At 35.8% G+C, this 27989-nt stretch overlaps 1 protein-coding gene across 2 annotated transcripts in view; it reads right to left on the bottom strand.

Annotated features, from left to right (window-relative positions):
- Positions 1-9779: 9779 nt before the first annotated feature.
- LOC106120018 (homeobox protein Nkx-2.1) overlaps positions 9780-27989 on the bottom strand; it is a 29878-nt gene continuing 11668 nt past the window's right edge. For both annotated transcript variants that reach the window (XM_013315174.1, XM_013315175.1), the window contains exons 3-6: positions 25663-25811; positions 22230-22325; positions 12072-12158; positions 9780-10787 (exon numbers count right to left, since the gene is read on the bottom strand). In XM_013315174.1, the coding sequence (XP_013170628.1) occupies positions 10557-10787; positions 12072-12158; positions 22230-22325; positions 25663-25811 (563 nt within the window). In that variant the 3' untranslated portion in view covers positions 9780-10556. The remainder of the gene's footprint in view (positions 10788-12071; positions 12159-22229; positions 22326-25662; positions 25812-27989) is intronic.

Raw genomic sequence — 27989 nt, 5'->3', positions numbered from 1 at the left:
ATTTTAAACGGTGATTTTGGTTTCAGAAACTTACGGTTAGAGAGAAATCTCTATAAACGAGAAAAATATCGCTGTACCTTGGTCGTGGTAATAATATTCTGTTCTCATGAGATTATAATCTCTTGCGTCAATTTAGTTCTAAATGTATGCAAGGTTTTTTTATTACTATATTTTTGCAAAAGCTAATGTAATATTTGAATGAGGTCGAGCATTTAAAGTATTGTTGGCCTACTCGTGCCATTAATGGACCCAATTAAAAAGTTTTCGCTTTCTGTTGCAATGGCCGACTGCCCGACCGGCCCGTTGTCTGCAAATAATGACGTGGGTACTGGCCAGATGAAGTCCGGTGACAAGAGGGTGGTAAGTTTAGCACTGGTAAAGGCAAATTTAAAAATATTTGATCAAACGTTTTATTTTATTAAATCAATGTTAGTATCTGTATGTTTCTGATATTTTTTTTGAGGTTAGGTTAGGTTTGGAAACCTATTCAATTCCAGTTACATTAGTAGTAGTTGTCCTGTGCTGACAATAATAATTTTAAACCTAATTAAAGCATACTCCAAAGAATCTATAGATTTCATATTACAATATCGTCGCTTCCAAATTTTATTATGTGCTGTCTTTTATTTTGATTTAAATCTAAAAAAATATTTACTTTTCAAATGTTCGATAACTTTCCTTCTGCGTATAAAAAATACAAATTGAATAGTGCCATAGTTTCCGGGCGAATTTCGCATTCGGAACACGCACTCAGATAACCGTTGATTGGTCGGCGTTGCGTCGCTCTGATTGGCTTACAATTCGACAGTAATGGCGTTAACTCGCACGAGTCTCATGTCAAAACGCAATTGTACTCAATTTTAGCCATTTAAATAAGCACCGTATATCCTGTAGATAAAGTATAAATTGCTTTAGCAGGAAATTCACCTTGAGTCGTATACGGTTCATCTGTCATTCCCTCTGGACAGATGTTGCTACACTTTAGTAACAATTTCACCCACAGCTCGCTTAAAAAGCTATTGTGTAACTTTTTTTGTATTATTTTGCCTAATTCTTTTGTTGTGTGGTTGGTTAGATTTGATGTTGAGGGAGAGTTAATTCATTGGACGCGTTATTGTTTACCGCTACCGGTTTTTAATAGCTTTTATTTGTAGTTTTATTATTTTTTTCACTCAATAATGCATATTAAATGGCACGAGCCATTTTGCTTTAAAGTTATGATTCTAATTTTAAACTGGTGGACGATTCGTATGTTATATATATTTATTTCTAATCTTTAGACCTAAAATAAGTTATTAGTTATAATTATTTTATCAACGGTCGATCTGAATTAAATCTGTCCACTTCGTTTTAAACTAGTCGCTATAGACACAACAGTGATTTTTCCAACTAGAATGTTACTTTTTAAAACAATTTGGTAAATGTAAATAAAATTTACAAAACATATTCTTTTTTTATGGGAGAAGCGGATACAATCATATTTGTGTTTTTTGACAAATACTCTTTGGCGGGAAATTTAATTCAAACACTTAACGATGCCAATTCGAAGCCTTTTCCTAAGAAATTTGTGATCTACACGAAAAAAATAATAATGAAAAAAATCAAAAACGTTACACCCATTGAAAATATTACAGAATTCGTGAACATTTTGTTGCGGTAAGCCGGCAACAAAATCAAATATTATTTTTAAGCTCCATTGAAAGGAGCAAATTGAAATCAATAATTACACGGTATAATCATGTCGGCGACTAAGCCACCATGTTATATTCACGGAAGGCCGCGCTCTCGAGTGCGTCATATTTTTTTTTATTTTATACTTTTTAATAATTCGCGCGGCAGCGGCGTAGCGGCCGAGCGCGCCACTCGAGCACGGACCCAAAAAAATCTCGAAAATCCACCCATGTGTCGCAATTATTCAAACAAATCGGTCGAGGGTTCCGTATTAGATGTATACTAGACGCTGATCGTTATCTTCTTTAAATAATTATAATCTCAATGAAAATGAGTATTTTATAAAATAAGTTGTCACATTTAAAGTAGTAAAAAAACCTTTTTGTTACTTGAAAAAGACGCGGTCTTGTAATATAAAATGTACTTATTAGGTAAGTATTGCGACTGTTGTTTTCACAAACGTCAATATTTGTTAGGCTATCCAGCTGCTTTTAACCCAAGAGTTAGCCGATGACCTAAGCTAGGTCTAGAGGGCAGGTAGTAAGCAATTAGTCTTTTAAGTTATCTATGTGGATTGATAGTATCCATTTATGTATCTTTTTCCAATATCCATAGAAATAAACGTATAAGCAATTTAATATTTCCCAATAGAACTTATTATTCCCTAAAACAAGAAGTACGTCTATCCTCGCTTATGTCATATTTTCCATGACAGATAGTATGTTTTGCATGCTTCGTGTATGAACAAACCATTCTAGAATTCGTTGTAAAGTAGTTATTCTGCTGAATCCTGAATCAAAAAAACCGTTGGTCGGCTGTGCGCGGACCTCTAAGCGCACAGCAGCGCCATTTGACGCGGCGCATTATTATGTATTTTGGAAAAATCCATTGTTTTGTAATCTCCCCTGGCCCTTGAACTCGAGTGGCGAGCCATTGAACGCTGTGAAATTTTCTATATGAATACATCGCGAGCTCAGCTTTATGTACGCACGCGTTACGCCTGCGAAAGGTGACATTATGTAATTTTCGTAATGAGGCCGAATGAACACACACTCGACACATGCAGTTCATCTCTTTTTTTCCACTCTATTTATTTTGTAATTCATGTGTTCATTAGGGAAGCTCGTTTTCGTTACTTGTCAGTGACTGGCGTGTGTACGTGTCTTTCTGAAATAAAATGATATGTATTGAAGCAAAAACATTTTTTTTATAATTATGAGTTGATATTATATGGTATACATTAACTAAATGAGGGAATCGAAATGTTTTAAAGATATGAAATAGGGTATGGATTGACAGTTGAAATTATAAAATCCTTCAATCAACGCTGCCCTGAACATACATAAGACAGTTTATTTCTCACCGACATGTGAATAGAAAGTTACAATTTTTTTTATTATTTGGTAAAACGGTCTAAAAGCAAGGCAACTTAATTCCTGCTTGAGTTTAAGATAAATTGGACCGAAAGTACGTTTCGAATTTTTATAATAAAACACGCACATATTTAAAATCAATGTGACATACGAATTCAAAACAACAGGAGCATTTCACTTCAAACGGAAATACGCTTTGTGTCTCAAGTCGGCGTGTTTCCCCATTGTTTCGCAAATGCACCATTAGTGGGCAACAATCGGCGTGAGCCCGCCAAAGCGCTCAGCTGTCAGATCGCGCGCCATTTCGCTGGAGAGGATAAAAGTCGTTTTGCTTCTTTACTCGCAACGTTTAAAAGGAACAATTACAACAGAGGGCATAAAGGTCAAAGCGTCGAACGATAATAGCTTCAATAGAATTACATTGTGCTGAAAGCATACCTCTAGTTTTAGCATCATTCTACACTTGACGCGACGTTACTTATTGAAAAAAAAACTGTTCAGGGTAGAATTTGAATACGTTACACAATCTTTCCAAGTTCAACATTTGCAACTCTGAGGAGTTACGTATGCATTACGAGTTGTGCAAGATAGTAAGTAAAAAAAATAACAGAAGGTATTGTTACCACGGCTAACCAAACTTCATATCTCTCACTGGTAGACTAGAATTTTCTTCAGCTTAAAAATGTCCATTTTGATTTGAGTTCATTATTTTCTATTATGAAATGAAGAATGATTCAGTGCGCATTAATTAAACTAATATTAACAAGACTGTTTTGACTCGTTGCTTATCTGTGGCATATTTGACGCAACGAGGTTCGGCCATCTTGACACACATCATGGCGGCCACCTGTCAACGAACACGAGCTTGTCAAAATAATATATCTCCTGAGAATGGATTAAAATAAAAGGCTATATTGAAGAGCTTTGATTTGCTGAGTCATGTAGGTGCTGAGTTTTGGGGTTCCTTAAATATAAATTTAATTTACTTTGTCTTTTATTGTTTAATTTATGTATGTTTTTCTATGGGATGTTAATATTGTTTTTGCGTCTTCTTGATTTTTTAACTTGACTTTTTTTCTTATCTCATATCCTCTATTACTTAGCAATAACATGTTGTTTACACGAGCTTTGAGTTTAAGAAACTTTCTGTGCTTACGTGATTTTACAAGTTACCGGACTTTATTTGACTTACTGGGAAGCATAGCATTGTGTAGATGTAGTTGACGTACAGAACCCTGCACGTAATATATTCACCCGGTGGTCGACTGACCGCTCTGTGAATGACAGCCTCGCTCGCGGTGGTAATGAGACGGCGACGGACGAACGGGCGGCGTGACTCGACGCATGCCTTCACACATCATGTTTGAACAGTTAGCAATTTGTATATATCATTTAATATTCTTGTATTTTAAACGTGTGAAAAAGGTTATATCTACAATGTTTCTCGATTGTTTACTTTATTCAAATAAAAAATCAGTTGTCATGGTCAGGTCAGAGTAGCTACGACGTAGCAAAATACTGTACTACGAGAGTTCCCAAAACATATTTTTATCGATCTAAAGTTTGTAGTTATTAGAAGTACAAAAGCGTCGGTGGCTCAGGGGTCAAACACTTAACTTGCAATCTGCATGTCCTGGGTTCGAATCCCGCCATGTACCAATGTGTTCTTCGATTTATGATTTATGTACATATGTACGACGACGTACGACGTTCTTACGGTGAAGGAAAAAATCGTGATGCAACCTGCGCATATCTGAGAAGAAATTAAAAGATATGTGTGTGAAGTCAACCAATCCGCACATGTCCAACGTGGTTGAGTATGGCCTAATCACCCTTAACTTAGGGTAGGCTCCCAGCCCCTCGGTGGGGAGGCACGGTGAGCTGATGATGATTACGATGATGATGAGAACAAACAAATTAGGTAGTTCGCGAGGCTGTGTGTCTTTTGTAACTTGATTTTTTAAATGCAATGTGCTTGTGAATGTCGTAGACTCAAACGGCACCTAAAGTACTGACTTACTTTCTATTCAAGTCGAATCAAAAATAAAGAATTTATAAAACTGTATCATTGTAATATTGCATAGACAAAAGTAAAAATGTTAAATAATTTTAAGCGAATTGTAATTTCAGTTTACAGAACTGTCATGTTCTGTAAAAACTCCCAATTTATTTCTTGCAGAATTTTCACATCCTCTTTTTCCCTGCGGCGTCTGTTGTCATGTTTTTAAGGTCGATTGTTGTCTGAACATAATTTTTGAAGTACCACGTAGGTAGGTAAAGTTGGACCGAGCACAAGGTCTGTAATGTTGAGGGGCTAGGGACTGACTAATTAGAACAAAAAACGCGGGAAAACACAAGTACGCTTGACAGTGAGGCAGAGACAAAGAGCGTGAAGTTTTCACATAAAAAAGTATTAAGTGTCAAACTGGCCGGTGATAAATATTTTTCCTAAACACAATAGAGGTAAGGTTTAATTTGCTTTGTCTTTGAAGCATTGGCTTGAAATTTTATTTTTTTGGGTGCCCGGACCCGGAGTGTCGTAAATGTAATCACCTAGACAACACAATACTGACTTTATCGCTTGTCTTATAAGGTTTATATTTGTCTGTAGTTGTGAGTAGTCGAGGGATGTTTCGTCGGCGGCCGGGGGCGCGTAGAGAAGCGCCATCGCGCCGATTGTCTCCGGCACGTTCGGGCAAGAGGCCGCAATCGATAGAGCACGGCCGTGCGTTGTAATGAATTTATTAATGTACTAGTGCTTTGACGCGGTTTCGCTTTTCTTTTCGTTCAACGACCTGTGCAATTCGAAAGCAAATTTTTTGTTTTGTTTTATATTTTGACAGTGTTCACAAAATAATATCTTCAATTTAAGTATTTCTGTGAATGTTTTGGTCAATTATTTTCTGTTAGAAGTATACTTGAAGTTAAGAGTTTCTTTTCTTTTAGAGAAAAGTTTTACTATAGTAAACTTATAGGAACTTACTAGAAATACTTAATAGAAAAGCGGAACTGAGCTCCCAGATCTAGAAAAGACTTCTAAAATGGGTTAATTTTCAGGCTGAAATTGTCTATTATTAATTCAGTATCATGTCTTACAACCAATTTTCCCGCAATAAATCCTTCTACAATTACATACAATTTACATCCAACCCCCATGCTATGCATTTAAATTCGAGACGTGCATCTTAACCCCATGAATCGGGAATCTTAAGTCTTGCCTAATGGAGGCGCACCCTTTCTCGGGAAGTATTCATAGCCCCGGGACCCCCCGGCTGGTACTCCGGGACTCCGGGAATAATGTTCGACAAATTTGTTTACAGATCGACGAGGCACGACTCGTAAACTCCGGAGGGGAAATGCGGTTTATTTTATAATGATTTGACAATATCTCAATTTTTTTATATTGATACGTAGGGATTTCTCAATAGGGACGAGGATAGCGTATAATTTTATTTACGTATTTGCTAGTAATTTGACATCCAGTAATTAGAAAAAGTTTAAATCAAAAGATTTGTTTTTTATCTTCGATGTAAACGGAGTAATCTTGACCAAACAGAGATAGCAATATTCTGGTCTCAGAAATCAACGGTAACATGCCTACAGAAACTAAGGGTTCTTCTATCTGATAGCGGATACTCGTCTATTGTTTTATGATCCGTTTCTTTGTTTGATCAACACAAATACAAGCTTTTGACATGTTCATAAACTGCGCACGCAAAAACAATAGGGTTGCTATCGTTGTAAGAGATATCCAGACTTACTTAGAAAAAGCTTGCCTTACAAAAGCAGCAAAAGTTAATTATATTCTACGAACATAACTACATTTGTATGTACGTAATATCTGTTACTTAATTAATCATACCTTTTCCCCAATTATCGGCAGTTTCCCATTACTGGCAACCCACGCTGCGTGCGGTGGCGGGCGATCGATGTCGGCGCGCACAATGCCCCGCCGCCCGCCATGCCACCGCCACAATACATCCTCCTTTGTCTAATTACCACTTCCGGCCAGGAAGGCCCGTATTGTTGCACGCTAATTACCTATCTATTGTTTAGGTTCAACCTACTGACGGTATACAATGGTACTGAAAAGTTATAGGGAAAATTCTGTGTTAGTTAACTTACTCTAACTTAGTACTGAAAGAGAAAACTCTGGATATTGTCAGTTAATAAGATGGCCCCTTATACGTAACTACAGATATGATAAAGTTATTTATACTTTACACCGTTATTACAATTTGGATTCTTTTCAAATTGTTAACTTAGTAAAACTATGTTTTGCCAACGTCTTACGTCTAGTACTTCTAAATTAACAAATACAGACGCGACGTTTACAAATAATAAATAGACACGATGTCAGTCAAATCACGTCACGCGCTTTCTGTAAATTCGTTGTAATATAAAATAGTTACGAGTATTACAAATTCAAGAGGCCAATAGTTTCAATTTGGTCCGCCCTCACCTGTCCCTCTCAGTTAATCCGCCATTTTATTAACGTGCCCTCCGTAATTCCGCACACGTGCGCGCTTCCCCGCCTTTGTTCTACCAAACTGAATATCTATTACAATACATCTTTATTTCTTTACACATTTCAATGGAAAACTAACTTTGAAACTAAGGCAATAACGTTTAAAATGTAATATTATATCTCTTTCACATTCGTCTTTTTCGAAATTGAATGTGCCATGTTATTATTTCGTTTTGGCGGGCCGTGACTGACATTCAAACAACAAAGTCGATGTTGCCATGCGGAATAAACTGTTACGCGTTATGAGAGATTACCGGGTAATCTGGGAATATTGAAGACAATGAAATAAGCTTACAAGTGATGTTGTTAAGGAGGGTAGCGATATAAACATTTTATAAAAGTTTAGTTCAATTGTTTTTCTAGGATATTATATTGCTTTTAGTTTTTTTTTAAATTGGTTGACATATTTCAGCTTGACACGCAATTATAAATAAAAAGCGGAATAAAACTCGTTAATTTTTATTAATTTTATAAATCGAAATTCATTACACCTCTTTTCTCGTTATAATTACAAATTCCTTTTCATTATTAATAGCATTATTTATAATATTACTCGTTATAACTTTCCCTCAAACTAATCGAAATTAAATCCATCTATTCGTCAGAAGTTGTATAAATAAAATTGAAAAAAAAAAAACATTAATAACATTTTTGATTTTATTACAACTGACAAATTATTTTTATTTTTACAATAAAAAGTGCTTATTGCTATAATTCATTTCTGAACGCTTTCGCGCCATTTTCTACGTTACTGTCAATTCACTAAAGAGAATTTCTTACTAAAACGTTATTTACACTATTCGTTAATTATGACACAAAATAAAAAATGCTGATTTAAGTACAAATCAAACAACTCGGGGTTTTATTTCTACAGTATTCAAGTTTTCTAATATGTCATTTTAAAATGACAGAAAAACTACAGCTTTTCTTTATTATAATTAAAATGTAAAAATAATTTTAATTTCATACTATTTCTTATTATTCTGTAAAAAAAATTAAAATAATTCGTTGTATACTGTTTTCTAATAATAGCGTCAAAAAAATAGGAATTTTACAATTTAAAGAATAAACTTAATTTAAAATATAATTAATACATAATTAAAAAATAAATGTAATGCAGTATAATAAATGTAAATTACATTTGAGCAAAAAATCATGTTAATTTGAAGATTTGTAGACTGGCAACACATTAAATAAACTGTCATAATGAATTCCGCCCACTACTCGTCTATCTCAATATTTACACATACTATCTACACACACAAACACAGATCGTTTTAAACATAAATTATGCTATTCACACAACAATTAACTACAATATCAGTTATTTACAGCAAATACAACTTGACTCTTTTGCATAATCTGTCGCATCGCAAGCATTGTCATATTCTGGATAGACAAGGATACCTGACCTTTGGGCATAACTCGAAGTAAATTATGACAGCACACTAGCGCCATTTCATTAACGTCAAAAAGTTTTACGTGTTTTTGTCATACTGTGGCTGTCTTGTTTTTTTCTTTTATGGCATTTCCTGACCACGTAGGTTTTATATATTTTGTAACTGGACTAACCGTGAGCAGCACCTCTGTCACCAGGTCAAATATCCTTGTATGACTACACTTTTCATTCATAGTTTATAGTTTATTCCAACGATTAACTAAAATTTTATATAAAAGGAACAGTTCCTATGAAACAAGACTTTTACGCTATTTGTTATTTTCATCAGAAATTAACAAATAGCTTAAAAGTTTTTGAAAATAAGGATATAAGGTAAAATAAGTTTTTAAAAGTTTACACATTTACGAAGATTAACATCTGTGAGGAATTATCGTAGACATCTTTAAAAACCTTCGTTTTTAGGTTGGAATGAATTATAAACGTGAGAATTATAGAAAAAAATATTTTTTTAGTTAGGATATAAGTATATAGACATGCTACCATCATCACAATTAGTGTATTATCAGTTTTCATTGATCAAAGATTATCCTGGCTATGTATTTGTGTTTGTATGTTTGATTACAATCTCCCAAAGTGCATGAACTCTGCCTGTTTTGTATCTATGACTCGCTGTCGCCAGAGACTCCGTTCGCGCGGAAAAAAAAAAACTATTGGCCGCAGCGTAATGTTATATAGCCTAGAGCCTTCCTCTATAAATGGATTGTCTAATAAAAAAGAATTTTTCAAATCGGAGCAGTAGTTCCTGAGATTAGCACGTTTAAACAAACGAACAAACAAACAAACTCTTCCGCTTTATAATATTAGTATAGATTTTACATGTCTATGTACATATATTCAAATAGGTATTTAGGAAAGAGGTACCTTAAATTAATATTTTGACAATGTTAAGTTCACAGTTAACTACACTATAAATACCTCTATACTTACTGTATATTATAAAAAATCGAAATAAACAGCAGTAGCAAAACTCTAAACGATTCAAAAACATTCTAATATTTAAGATTGTATTTATTATTTCTCTATTTTTAAAATGTTTCTCGTAAACGGAACGTTACAAAAATAATAAAGTCAAATCCATAATTGTGCTTATCTAGTGCTAATTATGTACACTGTACCCCCCCACATCCGCCGCCGCGCGCGACACTAGCGTCCACTGGCACTCGTCACACGTTATTACGTCACTGCACCACTCGCGATTCACCTGTCTGTCAGGTCGGTCGCGCCCGGCGTTGCTTTACCAGTGACAATGTTCTCCTAGGATTTAATAAGCCTTTGAATGGTTTGAATCAATGGAAATCATAGCAGCGACCATCTCCAGTTTAACCCATTGTAATTAAAATGATTAAACATCTAATTTACAATAGACAAACCAAAGATGATCTGTATTTTCTATTTCTCTATTTATATCTATGAAATAAAAATTGTAATCAATAAATTTTGTTGTGAGATTCAAACCGTGGCGTTGGATCTAATCGAAATACATTTCCTCTTTGAACATTGTCTCGTGGTAAAGCTGTGGGAACTTCTACCAGGCGCGACCCTGCAGCGGGAGGTAACCGGAGCATTGTTGCTGGTAGGCGGCGGGCTGGCGGTAGGCGAGCGGATTGCTGCAGGCGGCCTGCGCCGGCGCCGCTGAATACCCGGAGGTGGGCGTGGCGCAGTGGCTGTGCGCCGGTGAAGAGGACTCGCCAGAGCCACACGGCTTGCCATCCTTCACCAATACCGGCACCGCTACCCGCCGGGGTGACGAAGATGACTAAACAATAACAGTTCATTAAAATAAGCCTTATAGAGAAAAAAAATACAAGTTTAAAACAAGTGCTTATGGTTCTTTTTACGCATTATATGTGTATGGAGGCTGATCAGTAATGAGCCATAGGCCTATTTAGTTGTATTCCTTTTTGAAACTTATCTCTTTGAACATATCTCTATGCCAAATTTCATCCAGATTTATTTAGCCTCTTTAAGATTATCTGTTACCATACATCCATCTATTCATTTAATTCTAAATAATCGCATTTATATTTATAAAATTAGTAAAACGCGTCTCAAATATTTCAATAAATGATAGTAACACATTTCACTAACATGTAACTAAACGAATTACTCTTCCAAGAATAAAAGAATAATATAAGGAATTAAACAATAAGTTATCGCAATTCAAGAACTGTTTTAATTAGAAATGGTGCTCGATCAATAAACTGGAGTCGAGTTGCGCCGATGTCGGATGTCGGCGGAGAAAGTTCCCGCCAACGTTCTGGCGCCCGGCGGCGGCTTCGCGCGCTTTTACACAAATTGAGCCAATTCTCGACTTCTGGCAGCACTCGCCTTTTCACCTTACTATTAATGTCTGCTTTTAATTGACTGTCGTATTCTATTTTTGCAATTGTATTTATAAAAAATATTAATAACATATAAATACCCAGAATTATATGGATTTTTATTATCCGCATCTAATCCTGCTCTATATATATTCTTATCAAATATCAAATTAAAAATAACACCATCTCATGACAAAAAAATAATTAACGAAAATTTCTTATGGTTATTAGTAAAAGCAATTGGGAATTGCGTGCCGTTGTTAGCAAAATAATCATAATAATTGTAGGGTTGCCAGATTCGGCGTCGCGTTCTCCCGCCGCCGGGAGATCGCTATCGAGTGGGCAAAGTCTCCGCGCAAACAAGGGGCCCGGTGCGCAGTCAGCACATGATTTTATCGCACATTTAATATTCATTATTCATTTACCGATATTGAAATTTAAAAAGATTTAAGGAACAAATGGCCGACGCGAAATAAAGCCGGTGTTTGATTTAATCATTTTGCAATCTGTGAGAATTTAAAGTATACATTTGCAGATATTGTCTTTAGGAATGGAAAAATCTCGAATGTAAAATTGTGTCGTAAACGAAATTTGTAAAATTAATACACCGCAAACAAGATGAACAAGCTTCCTTTAGTTTATTTTTTTTATAATTTTAACATAAAGCTCTTTGGATTCATAAAATAAGTAGATTCGATAGTTATTTTGTGTGTAAATACCTGATTGTGTTGATTTTGTTCCGCCATCGCTTTCTCTTTGGCCTGTCGTTTGCACTTGTAGCGATGGTTCTGGAACCAAATTTTAACCTGAAACAAAATATTCCCTTTATTTTTTGCAAAACAATAGATGCAATTCTTGAAGAAAATCTTTTTTTTAGGATTTCTAAAAGTCTGAAATTTGTTAACATAATGCTCGTAGATAAGTACGTAGGTACGAATACATGGTAACCTTATAATTTGTTCGCGATACAAAAGTCAACATCCTGGGCGACTGCGCGACTGAGCGCCTGACCTGCCTGAAATTAGCGCTCGAGCACGCTGCAGCGCAGTCAACACTCCACCTTAATGACGAAAGAATAAACAGAACGCGATGTTTGCCCCACGGAGCGGCCGGCCTTTGTCTACGAACGCTCTAAACGCAGCAAAATATACTCTTTATTTATTATTTATACATCGAGAGAGTTTCCTCCGTGTTTATTCTTTGAAATGGATGTGTTCCCCTCCGCTTCCCGAGTCGCGGCGTTCCGTTATGAAAACTCCCGCGTACATATCCGCCATCTTGATACACACGGCGATACGTTACTTTATAAATTGCCACCATTTTGTATTCGATCGTCGAGATCGGTTACAACAGCGAGCCAGGCGTGATGCAGCATAGACTGCGTACTATCTTTTATGTTTATTTTAGACGACGAAGATGGACACAATCCATTGAGATCTCGAAGATATGTTGCGTATTACAAAACTATTGCTAGCAATGTTTATAATGATTGGTATTTAGGAAATTTTCTTGGTTACTTAACTAAAATAGGGTCTGAAAAAGTTTGTTTGAACATCACAGTAACTTTAACGAATGAATTGATTAAGTGCTTTTAAATCTTAAATGTTCGTTCGCAAAGTCATAGAGGTATAGTTGGCAACTGAAACGCTTAATCCACGCGCGGCCGCTCGGTTATTTATGGCCTACGAGGTGCCGGTGAGAGGTAATGAGCGGGTGACTGCGAGGTGCGGCGACGGCGGGCGTCGCTCATTGCTCTCCCGGGCCTCGGACGCTCTCCTCTCGAGTACTTTCTTTTCAATCTTCTTGTGCATAATGTTTCGTGTTTCCACACGCACTCGACGCACGAGTGTCTCATCAACTTATTTGTTTTACTTCTAAATGATTGTTGTTTCTCCTCGTCGAGTGATACGACATTTCGGGTGCGTCTTTAAGGGCCTTTACTTTACGTGTTCGAAAACTTTACACCCACTTAGCTGCCGTTTTGTTAGTATATCGCCTTCGACGAAAATTTAAACAAAACTAATCATTTTTGGTTCTTAAATTTTTAAAATGGGGTTTGACTCTCGGTAACAATTAGTTACAAATTATTTTGGGAAAAATATAATGATGGCCACCCAGACAGCTGTCAACAAATCAATTTTGGCGCCAACCTTATGGAAACATCTTTATCGGAATTATACCACCTCTCCGCATTTTTTATTTTGAGCTTCAGTCTAACAAATACAGTTCAAAATGCCTACGTTTTTCTGATTATGTACGCGATTGTGACAGGTACGAGATCGTAAGTAGGTGTTCCTTTTTTGAGAATAATGACTTGCGATATATTAATTCAGGGTCACCAAAAAATAATAATCATAAGAGTAATCACGTTTTTTTTTTGGAGTCGGTGTGATGGCCAGTTACAAGAATGCAATTGACATTTCTATTTTGTTTTAAAAGTAAATAGAGTTTAGGTATAATTAACATTTCGTGGTTACCACAACATTATGCATGTTTATAAATTATTACATCGTATTGTTAATTAAATCTTTTTTACCAAAAATTATAATAAAAATTTATCATTTTAGTATTCGTGGTGTTACGCATAAATTCTTAATCGCGTTAATATTTAAGTCTGCATTTTAAAACATAAAAAATAATAAGCATTGTATATTTTAATTTTGCACATAAATAATGGTCACCCTAAAGCGTCAATTAATATAAATAAATGTTGCCCTCGTATTTGTTTAGCTCTTCATCGGCTGCACGACTTTTTTCCCGACGGTGAGTTAACATTTTCATACTGATATTTCGATCCCTCTCTGACGTGTTGATTTATCCATTTAAAACAATGTTATTTATTTTTAATAATATACTGATACTATAACACGGCATATCTTTATAATTGAAGTATGGTATTGTAGTTATATCAAGGGTAACAGATAAAAATTTAAACGACGAATAATTGTAGTGTGGTCTACACTACAATTATTACTGTTTTGTATCATTCCTAACATCATATTTTACTCTTACTATATATTTTTTTTATAATCGAAGGGGGCAAACGAGCGGCGGGAACACCGAAGTGATCAACGACACCCATGGACATCTGCAACACCAGAGGAACTGCAGATGCGTTGCTATATTTTACTAATATTATAAATGCGATTGTTTAGATTGATGGATGTCTGTTTCAAGGTTTCTCCGGAACGGCTCACCGGATCTTGCTGAAATTTTGATAGATGTCAAACATAGTCTAGAAGAACATATAGGCTATTTATTAAGTTTTTTTAATACCGCGCGAACAGAGTCGTGGGTGACAACTAGTAATAAATTGTGTCACCCGTTGACATGTCTTAGATTACAGCCTTCTAGACAAAGATTTATTAGTCTAAGGAAAGTACTTGACTATAGTTTTGTAATGAACAAGATGTTTCGAAGATGATGATATAAAAAATTATGCTACCTTATAAAAGTTATTTTAAATCGTATAACGATGTACACTAAGCCGCACCTGTAATAACAACGATGTGGCTACAATAAAAAAAAATCAATTTACCAAGTATATGTCGCATTCACTCACGTACGGTTATCTATGCAATGCCTTATCTTGTATTTCTTAAAGCGTAAGGTATAAAATCGCTTGGCTTTCTTTAAAAGTTAGTATTGATTTATTTTTTGCTTTAACTGTTCAATATTTTTATAAGTAACAAAATAAATGAAGCATTGATGCTCTATCGGGGAGACGCGTGTTTACTCAGTGACCGCGGCGGCCATTGTTGTGACGTCATTTGACACACAAATCTGACAGCGACGTTTCAAAATTTTTAATTTTCTATTCAACTTAAATGTTTAAAATCGTTACAGTAACTGTATTACACAACTAAATATAAAATGTTTATAAGTAAACAACAATTTTGCGGACGTTACAAAATTCACCTATCGCAAACAATCCAATCTGGATAGTTTCTAGCCGGTTGTCCTGTACCCACTGTTTACAGGCATGTTATTTATTTTTGAGCCACTGTTGACTCTTTAAGTTGTTGAATTGTAATGGCGTTCCGTGCTTTAAAGTACGTAGGTGCTATGTTATCACTGAAAAAGATCAGTTAATTGGCATAAATATGTAATAAATAACCGAGTGTATAATACTGCGTGGGAGCACCGGCGCATTAGCTTTGCGCCCGGCGTCCCCTGCAACTCGACCGTGAACTATGAGCTCCCCACAAATATTTATGTGGCAATTCGCTAAATTAATATTTGTTTAATACACGCTGATTATATCGCTACAAGTTTTATGAGGAACGTATATACATATAATACTAGCAGTCGCCGGCGACTCCGTCCGCAAAGGAATAAAAAAAACTTAATATGTAGCCTATGTGTTCCTCCAGATTATGTTCTACATCTATGCCAAATTTAATTGATATCCGTTGAACTTTTCTGGTGATGCCTTCTAATAAACATCCATCCATCCAAATATTTGAATTTATAATATTAGTAAAATTGCAGTATCTTACATTTATGTATAGATGTTTTGACCATAAAGCGGGAGTTAAAAAAATGCACTTAACCTCCAAAAAAAACCCGCGCATTTGTGTAATAACCGCGAAAATATTGGTGAACGTAACAGAAAGGGGAAGAATTTTGCGCATGATTTCGCAACGTTTTCATATTAAAAATCCTTACAGATCTGATGGGAGATTAAATTTTATTGAATGGTGGTGTTTTTACAGCGATCCATTGTGTCTACAGATTAGTGCTATCTAAGAAGATAATGCACCTGACACAAATCTATTGTTGCCAGGTATAACTGCGGCCGCATTGTGCGGTCTGTACCGTCAATGCACGGTGTTGCCATGTTTGCGTAGGACGGATCAATTTTTGCGAATTCATTCTGGCATTTGACATTCTTGTTATATTTCTATGCTTTTATAAAATGACATTTTGTATTTAATATGAATGGTATCTTATAGGTTAGATGCCTAGGCCTTCTTTAATCTCTAGGCATCTTATGCCGAGAGTATCTACGTTAAGTCTTAATGCAAGCATAATTGAAGAAACTTTACAACTTCGTATCATCAATTTTAAAAACAGTTAACGGTAATAGAATGACATTTGTTTTAATTTTGAATGTTTAGATGTTACTTCTTACTAATATTATAAATGCGAATGTGTGGATCGATGGATCGATAGGTGGGTAGATGGGTGGATGGATGGATGTTTGAAGGTATCTCCAGAACGGTTGAACGGATCTCGATGAATTTTGGCATAGTTGTAGAACATAGTCTGGCACACTGGTCACATGTTGACTACTAATTAAGTTTGTTTTTCGTTCCACGAGGACGGAGTCACCGGCGACAGCGAGTACTTAATGAACTTCATAAAGTCTCTAAAATATAAGGCTAATAAAAATTAACATCTATTACACTAAACTATTTATATTAAAATAAAGAATATAGACAATATTTAAATATTTTTTTTTTGAATATTATCAATGTCTGATCTCTTTTTATGTTACATCCTCATCTCAGAATTGGAGGGAATTCGGTTTGACATATCGGTGAAGTTGAATGCGCGCGCGGTTCTATTGACTATGATACCATAAACATTTTTTTTACTTTTATCGGCGAAATAAGGCAAATGATTACAAAGTAAGCGGCTTCTGACAGGAAACGTATTGAAATCTCACGGCGATTAGGAGATTAGGAAAAAAATGAAGTGGAATTATTGGAAAATTATAGGCTATTATAGATTGAGGCTGCGAAGGCTTTGTGGCAGATTTGGGGTTAGCTAAAGTAATTGCTGTTGGTTACACTTTGTAATTTTTTTTTAATATTTTGAGTACCTTACTTCATAATAAGCGTTTTACGAATAGTATTCAACAAGGATACGCAATTTTGTTTATTGTGTTCGTTTATATTGCATTTTATTTAAGTTTCGTTGCTTAAGACTTTACATTTTTGAAACAATTCAAAGTGCCCTTACAAGGATTGGATCGATTATTTTTGTTTTTAAAACTGAATCGTCTGCGCGATAAAGTAGACCCAATACTACTACGCATTGTTTTAATGCTTTTTTAGGAAGTACGCACATAAAGTATAATATTTAGTCAAAAGCGCTGAACAATAACAAAAATTTCTCCCATGGCATAGAGTAGCAGCGTTCAGTCACGCGCTTGACTCATTCATTATCTGTGGGTTATTAAAAAAAGGCGGGAAACAAAGACCTACACGGCATTCGACACAATCAACCCTTCCTATTGTGCGGGGCACGATCCGGCTGCGTTTTGTCTGCCTGGTGCCTGCCACTCGGCGGCCGGAAGCTGCGCATGCGGGTCCTCGAGATGTTTTAATGCGAGCAATAAGATAATGGCGCTCAGCTCGGCCCGGCGCACAATGATGCGCTGTCAGAACACGCCTGACAGCGGCCAATGGACGCCCAGCTCCACTCGATAGTGTTGCAACGAACAAAAAATTTACATACTCTGTGGTTTCCTTATATACCATTGCCTAAGTGGTATAATCTGTAATACAATTGTACTCGTAATGTTTTAACCCTAATTTTGGGAAGATACTTCACTGAATACAACCAAATTGGATCAATACAGATTTGTAGAAGCTTCTGTATTAAAATATTAGAATTGACAATCACACTATATGTAGGTTTGTGAAACAAGGTATTAAAGGAGATTATTAAACGATTGGGAATTGCTTTGAAATGGAAGCTCTCATCCCGACGGCGGTCGGGGAGGTGCTGTATCAACAGTGGCAGAGCGGCGGCGGGCAGCGGGCGGCGGGCTGCGGGCTGCGGGGGCCGAACATCGAAATTTACTTAAGTTAAATAACGAAACGCGAGCCGTCTGTTTGTTCGCTCCGAAAATCAAATACTGCGGAATATTGTGGCCATCGCCGCGCTCCAACTTCGCCTTTATTGCACTCCCGGATATCCAGGGTTGACAATAATCTAGCACAATACTCCCAAAGACACTATTTAATATGGCGTCTTTCATAATCACTACCTACTACGAACCTATAAAATGAATACTTGATGAGGCGAATTTCTTCAAGATGAAGTTATATGTCTTACCGAAAGTTTATCATCATAATTAAAAAGAACAAGCACTCATGACCATTCTTTTGTCTTCTACAAATGTGGATTAACCCGTGAAACCTAAGTTCTTATTTCAATGTTTTAAAACTTCGAGTTGTCTATGGTCATGTGGCATCCCTAGATGTATTTAAACTACGCTATGAATATGCAGGAACGGAATGCGTTTAACTCGTACATCGCGACCGCGGCATCCCTATTGCTCCGCTAGGGTTAGCAATTTCACCAACAATCAAGCTTCGTACATACGACAATCCTTACAAAAAGTAATTCACAGAACTTTGATAATAAAATCGTTCGCCTCGTTTCCATGCGAAACAATGTCACAATAAATATTTAGACCAGAGATTCTTCAACATTTTTTATTCTCATAGACCCCTATTCAAAATTGTGGATGAGGGGTCTAACCTACATACCATATACCATTTCATAAATTAGGCCCTAAGACAGTTTAACACTAAGATGTACCGAAGACCTGGTTAAGGTTGATGTTGTACTGTAATAAATCAGGGTGGTATTTACTACGTCAATTAAAATGGAAATAAGTACAACTAATCCCTTTTAAGGATCAATAGATTAATATCTTTTTAATATCCCTGTACCTTATTACTTTATAATTTTAATTATTTTGCAACGTATCTTTGTCGGAACATGCTAAGTTATGCAAAACTTAATTATGCATGTCTATCGTACATTATACGTAAGCCTATGTGAACAATACGTCAACTAAAATGAGCTATTGGTTGAGATAAAAATCTTGTCTTTTTAATTATTTTATCAGAACTGTTAAATTATTTGCCAAATTACTATTAAAATCCTTTCAAGAAGTATAATTATTTAATACTAGCTGTCGCCCGCGACTCCGTCCGCGCGGGATGAAAAATAGATGTTGGCCGATTCTCAGACCTACTCAATATGCTCACAAAATTTCATGAGAATCGGTCAAGCCGTTTCGGAGGAGTATGGGAACGAAAATTGTGACACGAGAATTTTATATATAAGACTAGCTGTCGCCCGCGACTCCGTCCGCGCGGGATTAAAAATAGATGTTGGCCGATTCTCAGACCTACTCAATATGCTCACAAAATTTCATGAGAATCGGTCAAGTTGTCTGACAATTTGACACTGCGATGGTAGCGCCGTCTGTCGGATCCAATGTAAAACATTCCAAAATCAACAACTACTAATAAATTAAAAATTAATTAAAAAAACATTGTCCAGCGGACAAAATTGTGAATCTTAACCATTCCCAGATCCCCTTGAACACACACAAAAAAAAATCATCAAAATCGGTCCAGTCGTTTGAGAGAAGTTCAGTGTCATACACACTCACAGAAGAATTATATATATATATAAAGATTATACTTATTATTTTTTTCAAAAGCTTTTAATAGTGTTTTAAATCTTTTGTTATCTGAGATTTGTTTCGATGTAATTTGTATTGAAGTAACAAAATTAAATTTACTAATGAATCTAAACTAGTAGTATATTAGGACTGGTTTAACCACCGCAGTTTAACCAATCAACGTTAATATGAATCAAATTAGCGAGGTCCTTTATGATACGGTCATCAGTATGAAGTGTACAAAGCATGGACCACAATTAAAGTTTTTGAAATTGAATAACCAGATTAGAAGGTTTAAATCAGATTGTTTTAACTTTTAGTTCAATAATTTACATAGATTTTTCCTATTAATTGTTGTGGATTGATTGATTATTAGTGATTTATGGAAGAGCTGTTTTGTAGTTCATATTGTGTCGAATTCCTTACAACATAAATATACTTTTGATGTTTATTTTTTCATTTAAATATTTATAATTAAAAAATAATCTAAGTCAATGACAACTGACATGTAATTAAAACGATTACAGCTCTATCCAAGCCGGCGGCTGGCTGCACGCTGACCGCGCGGCGCCGCCATTGTTTCCCGCCGCGTCAGTTTGACGTTTGTTTTGGCGTGAATTCAAAACGCTCTGTCGTAAATGGTGTTGACACCCTCAGAATGGAGATTATTCATGGATGTTTGCGGCCCTTTGTTGGGGTTATACGCCGAGTTTATGAAATTTATATTGACACGGCCGAGATTATCGAGTCTTTGTTGTGAAGGATTCGAATTCGCGCGCGTCGCGGTGTGGGAAAGCGCGCCGCGTGCCTTTGACAGATATTAATAATGGAACTGGTGAATGGTTTGTTTGCGGCCGCATATAGAACTTTATTAAACAAACGCTAAACGTTTTTACTATACACTATCCTCGATAAATTGGTTCGATAAAAAATCACAAATTAATTTAATATACATATGAATCTTGAAGTACCAGAAATAAAAAATTGATTAGAAACTACAGAAATAAATAATTTGTGACCTCTTCAGATCAAAAACCTAAATACTTCAAAGGGAACTCTCGAAGCACTATAATAATAAAAAAAAACCTTAGAAGCCACAAACATCCCCTCAGCGTAGCATCCTCACGGTACGCTGCGTTACTCCCGTGACGTCATCAAAGAGCTCTCCAATTTGAAGACAGCACTCGAATAAAAAAAATCCAAATAAGTGAAATTTTGCAGCTCTCAAAGGTACCCGGAGATCAGACCACTGGCGTGAGACGAGATGCCTTTAACGATATAACCCGCGGCCGTACTAATCACCCCATATTCCCTATTATCACCGTGTGAACATATTTATTTAAAAATAATTTACTAGACCTCATAGCTGTCTATTGACCTCGTAACCTAGAGATTATAATAATATATCAGAAATGTTATTGCGATAAAACTGAAATTATGCCTAAAACAAAATACGAGCAAAAAAATTACGAACTTAAAATTCACTGTATAAAGATAATATAATATATATTTTTAATTGCATGAAATTTAAAAATAAAATATTACTCTACACCCTATTCCGGGCTACATTCCTCTGTTCCATACATCCGTTTAGTCGTTTTCGAGTTATCCATGTGTCGGAACAAACCGATTTGTTTTTCTTTTCGGTTGCAACAACAGACGGAAGTTGTAAAACATTAGCCGGAGGCATTTCGCCCCCGCGTGGGCGTTTTGTGTTCGGTAATTGGATCCGGGTAATAGGGGATGTCCCGGTCATAGCCCGGGGCTGGTGTTGCTTGTTGTGCGGTGATTTATATCGTCTGTGTTGCCGACATACCACCGCGCGACGCTCGGGGCGTGTGGTGACGCCTTAATAGTGTTGTGCTTGAGTGGTCGGCTATTGTGTGCGATGTTATTTATGACTTTGTCTGTTTAATTAATAGGGCGTGAAATAAACGATTTATTTATTTATTTATTTATTTTTTATATGAAATATTAGCAGATTTTTTTGTAAATTTACTAATATTACTTTTAACATTCCAACTAAGCTCTATGCTTGTGCTAGGATATGGTTTACGACAATAGTCGAATGGCGAGATTCGAACCCCCGACGTCGTGATCGGAAATCCGTACCCTTAACCATTAAGCTATTGACGCCTTTTTTAAATGCGTAACAATAAAGTTGACAATAAAGTTGCTTATTTGAAGATGCGTAATAAGTTGCCATTGTTAAATTGTTACAGTGATACGATTTTTAATTATTGTGTGTTTAACTTACTTACCTATTAGTTTGTTTTCATCAGACTGTTTACTACAATATACTTCTCGCAATTTAAGAAAAAATAGTACAAGTTAAAATATTCAGTTTTTAGCAAAACATTAGTAAGTTATGAAAATTAACATTCTAAGTTAAGACCTATGCACAAATTAACATACATCATATTGTATTTACGTATGTACTGACCTGGGTGGGTGTGAGATGTATGAGTGATGCGAGATGCTCGCGCTCCGGCGCCGACAGGTACTTCTGTTGCTTGAACCGTCGCTCCAGCTCGTACACCTGCATACAACATACAACTCAAATATCTCATACAAATTATACATGACCGGACACTGTTCGAAGTGTTAATAAGGAAAGAGAGTAATGGAAACTTATGTCACACTAGCTGTGCCTGCCACTTCGTCCGTGTGAAATACTGTCTTTGAGTCTGTATTTTAATTGTTTAGGCTACTTATTTTACCTACATATATATTTGATCTCATATCTCATACATCTCTCTCATACATTTTAGAATATCTATTCTAAGCCTAAAATGTACTTCCCAGGGCTCTAAGCTATCTGTATACCAAATTTCATTTAAATCGATTCAGTAGTTTTTACGTGAAAGAATGAAAGACAGACAGAGTTACTTTCGCATTTATAATTTTAGTATGGATGAAGACTAAGTCAAGTCTATTCGTGCACAAAGCAACATAAATTTTCGAAACCCGATGACTTTAGTATAGCGAGTCGAGCGATTTACGCAATACAATGTCATAGAGGTTCGCGTCGCCATTTCCTATCGTCGCTAAAGCAGTTGCTCGTAACTTGTTTGTCAAGATGGTAGTCAAAAAGTCGCTGTGATTTTTAAGATGGCGGAGCTGATCTATACAGTTGACTTGTGGTCGGTATATCTACACTCAATGAATGAATATCTAAACGTCGACGATTTAACGTTTCACGGAGCGCAACCCGATACTCGTGACGCAAAGGTACAATATTACTTTCGAATATTTGTGTTGCCTTGCGAAAGATGAGCTTAAGAGAATATTTGTCTAGTTTTAATCAGTAATAGCCTCATTTTTATATAGTTTTCTGGGTCATAAACATAAAATTGATTAGAAATTTCGCAGTTTCTAAACGTCAATTAATACTCGATATTCTATTTCATTGTTTCATTTGAGTTAGGTATAAGTCTCACACACACACGCGTGTATACTCACATGAGCGCGTGAAATGTGTAAAGGCAACGAGAAATTTCCCGGAATAGAATTAATTACATGATCCGGATAACATAGGTGGCATCTGAGCTCACCCCCGGGGCGGCTGGGGCGGGGCCGCAGTGGGAGGGGCCGCGGGGGTGGCATCCCCTTTCCAAATTAAATAGCTACGTTAGCGTTATATGTAGCTCAGGTAGCTGGAATGTCTAATTACTTATATATCATCGAGGGGTGTTTGAGCGAGCGGGGGTTGAGGCTGGGCGGGGGGAAGGGGGTAGCTTCTTGATGTTTCGTTTTCTTCGACTCGAGACGTTGTTTGATGTTTTCGAGTTTCATCGATCGATTATGCTATATTCTAATGTTTTAACTTCAGGGTACGAAGACAAAAGTGCAATGGAATTTTCCCCACGGTATTGACATTAGCCTAGTTACTGATTTGACTAAAATTGTTAATTCAGTATTCATCATATTTCAAAAGCCAAACAAAATGTGATAAATACAATAGACAAGCAACTTTTGTTAATTGATTTTCGTTAATTTTATCAGTATAAATGCAAATCAGAAAAATAATACACCTTAAACGTTTATTCACTATTTATTTTAAACATTCAATTATAGCGTCAATAGCCTAATGGCTAAGGATACAGATTTCCGATCACGAGGTCGGGGGTTTGAATCCCGTCATTCGACTATTGTCGTAAACCATGTCCTAGCACAAGCCTAGAGCTAAGTTGGAATGGTAAAAGAAATATTAGTAAAATTCCAAAAAAATCTGCTAATATTTTTATTAAAAAAAAATACGATTTGTAATATTGTCTATAAAGCTGACCTCTAATCTACCCCTCCCCCGCCCACATCCCCCTGGCGATGTTACACAGACCCGCTTTCCTACCCTCATTATACTATACCACTTTTATTGCGTTTCACAACCATCTCTCTGAAATTTTACGACGTATTTTACGCATTGTAATATAAGAGTAATAAGGTATTAAGTTTTATTCTTTTGTTGTCATTAAGTTAATTGTTATAATAAAGTGCTTCTTATAGTAAATAAATAAATACGTTTGAATTTCACGATCGTATGTATGAACAGACTGAAGCATTATAAATTTGTTGTGTTATTTTCTTACTAGCTGTCGCAAGCGCCGCGAGAAAATAAAATTGCCAATTTTTTGAGAGATCTATGCTGCCGTTCTAGAGATACCTTCAAACATCCATCAATCCGTTCATCCAAACATTAGCTTTTATAATTTTAGTAAATTAATCCGTTCCGTTCCGTATCCGTTAAAAGGTATAAAACCTTTTATTTGTTATCTATCTATAAAAATCATTTTTTATTTTATTTTTAATATAAAAATGATTGAGATAAATGTAATATGGTAAAATTTATATTCGCAAATAAAATGGAATAAAAGCGAGGTGTCTCCCCCGGCGCGGCATAAAGCCGTCTGCAAACGACGTTATTACATCTCTGTCAGATTTTTACTGTCCTCGCACGACTGTACCCTAAAGCTTAGAGATTAAAAATACCTCTTATTATTAATTTATAAAACAAAGTATGTTCGAATCTCGAATCAAAATCGGTTAAAAATACGAAAATTAAGAGCTTTTATCTCCGATTACTAATCTATAAATTGAATTAGTTAACGAAATATAGAGATTTTTTACCTTTTACTATATTTATCGAATTACAAATAGTCTTTTTGCATGTTCAAAAAATTAATATACCAATGAGTTACCGTGAACAGCAAGCTTTATATCCACCAGGTAACCCACCCCATGCGTATTTTATTTTGTAAAATGATCGGCAAATAATGCACCCCCGTGTCTGGAGGGTTGGCGGACAAAGTGCGCGCAGTTTAAGGGTTAAGTGAACAAAAGTTTAGACAGGGTGCGTGAGGTTAATATTAATCATGCCAGCGCCCCCTGGCGTGATCAAGATAAACTGCGTATATCTCTTTAAAATGTTGTTAACATGCTTGCGACCTCACGTAGCAATCTTCAATATAAAGTAAGTCGAATGACTTAAACCCCACTATGCAAGAGAACAATACAAAAAAATGAAAAACAATAAAGATTTTAAAGCTTCAGAAGGTCATAATAAAACGGATATTAACTCACAAAATATTACTTTTCCTTGCAAGTCGAGTTACGAAAAAGGTAGAGGAAGACCAAAGAAAGTATGGATGGATTGTCTGAAAGAGGATATGCATAAGAAAGGGATGAATTCAGATATGACGCCTGATGGAGATATATACAGGAGTACGTACTGTGCCAACACTCTGAAGAGAAGAGCAGGTTGATGATGACGTTAGTGATGATTTTCTACCCGTAATGTTGGTACGAAAATAGTATTTCAAATAAATCTGAGGTAATTTTACAGCTAAGAGAGCAGAACTAAATCTGTTTTATCTCACCTGAGCTTGCGTAAAAAGCACCCTCCGTTTCCTGCGCTGAGCAAGCGGGAACTGCATCGGCTTAGCGTCTGGTCCTGCGCATGCTGCCAGCCCGCCCATGTTGTTGACGTGACCCATGCCGCCCGACGTCGACGTCATTAGCCTGGAAACTAAAGCAGCCGCTCAAATACACTACCAAAGTATAAGTAAGTTGTTGGCAGATGGAAATATTTGACGATCGTTATAGAACGCCGCTAATTAAAAGGTAACAATTTAATATGCTAAGCTACATTAGTTAAGACAGATATATCATCTGTAGGAATTGACGTAAACTATGTGTTAAATAGGTATGTAGATAATCATGTTTAAAAATAGCTGTCGCCCGTGGCTCCGACCACGAGGAATGAAAAAAAAACTTAAAAGTTTTTCCAAACTATGTTCTATATCGGTTCCAAATTTCATCAAAATCCGTTGAGCCGTTCCGGAGATACCTTTTAACAAACATCCATCCAAACTTTCGCATTATTAGTAAGAAGAAAGATGCGTGAATTTCAAACATAATATTCCTGCAATAAGTAGGTAATTTGCCAAGTTTTTATATTTACATTAAAAAGGAAATTGCGTAAATACTTCCCACTACTAATACTGTAGAAAAATTCTTAAATACAGATAAATAAATGTATTTCTTAGATAATGAAGATCGTCAACAAAACATTTATAGGTAGATGTTGAGCGCAATAATGGCTTCCGGGATGTAATAGCGAACATACAGATTAAAAAGTTTCAAGGGAAAAAAATGATGATGATAACTTAAAGCGGAATTTTACAATTTTAATTACATTGTCACAAACGTCCCAGCGCGTCCCATTATCATTACGTAAAAAAAGGAATTAATAACAGCATGAAAAAATTAAACTCCTCGCGCTGGCTACGCTCAAGTGTCAGCCCGCCATTTTCGCTAATGACACTAGACGTTTCCCGCGCTCTGAACGATCCGCTCCGCGCTGCTTTATTTTGCACAGATTCAAAATAGCGTTTTTTTTATATTAAAAGTGGAATATAAGTTTATTTCTATAACGACTACTAAAATGAAAACATATAAAATATAGTTTATTTCATATATTTATCTTGTGAAATGAGAATATTTACTAGTTTAGCTGGACGGTAATAAATGTCGAGTAATCTTTTATTATTTTAATTAAATGCATATTAATTTTACATATTTTCCAGTTTCCTATATTTATTTATTGAGTTGTATATGATATCTTACATGGCAGGACTTTTTCAGGCATTTCTGCATGTGATTATTAAATAGTTTGTAAACGATTAAAATTTAATTTACCTGTATTGCAACCGAAAAGGAAAAAAAACAATGTTTTCTTAATATGTTAACAGCGACGGTAAGTGATTTAAAATGTCGGAAGGTAACCTATCGATGTTTATTGAACATTGGATCTAAATCTTGTATTTTTAAACTGCCAAGATAAGGTTACTCTTTTTACCTAAGTACTTGTATTAAAAAGATAAAAATAAAATTGAGCAGCCGAAATGTAAGCATATTTAAAGAGTAATATTTATTCATTCCGTGTTAACTTTCTAAAAACAAAATAAATTTTGATGAGAGCTATCCTTGCTTAGTCACTGAGGCGCACGGATTTTTCGACACTTGTGAAAAAAATGTTGCCAGAATTCACTTATATAAAATTACTATAATGTAAAATAAAACATTTTAGATATATAGTTGCGGAAAAAGTAGAAAATCAACGTTTTTCTCATTAAAATATCCATTATTCGGCCGTCATTTCGGCAGTTGGTGTAAGACCGGGCAATATTCTACACATTATGCCCGACGGATTCAAAGTTCGCTCTATTTACAAAACACTCAAGTTCCGAAAAGGGTCTTTCAATATAACTCCCCATTCTGTCTTACTTTCGTCGCCATTGTAGGACCTCTGTGCTTCTGTTTTGGCTGTATTATTCCCTATCGTTTGCCACATCAATGTAAGAAAAAAAATACTCTGCCGCGCTTTGTAGAAACGTCAATAGAGACGGACATTTTGTTATCGAATCGGGGTATCTTTAAAATCGTATTTTAATCGAATTGTTGTTATTTTGATCGGGCACTTTAGCTTTTATGAGGGTTAATAGAATAAAGATTGAAGCGTTTAATGACGTGAGCGTAAACAGATGTTTGTAGTTTTTAATCTACATGTCCCACATATGGAATAGTATACAATGTTTAAAAAATGCTGGCCGAAAATTACTTGTAAGTTATTATGCTTATGCTAGAAGAATCACAAACTCCAACCGGTAATAATGTACCATTTGAACCTTTATAATCAAAATTA

This window comes from Papilio xuthus, unplaced genomic scaffold, assembly GCF_000836235.2.
Source record: "Papilio xuthus unplaced genomic scaffold, Pxut_1.1 DF826961.1, whole genome shotgun sequence".
Lineage (NCBI taxonomy): Eukaryota > Metazoa > Arthropoda > Insecta > Lepidoptera > Papilionidae > Papilio > Papilio xuthus.
The sequence above is the reverse complement of the archived record's forward strand: the minus strand, read 5'-3'. Positions and strand labels throughout refer to the sequence as shown.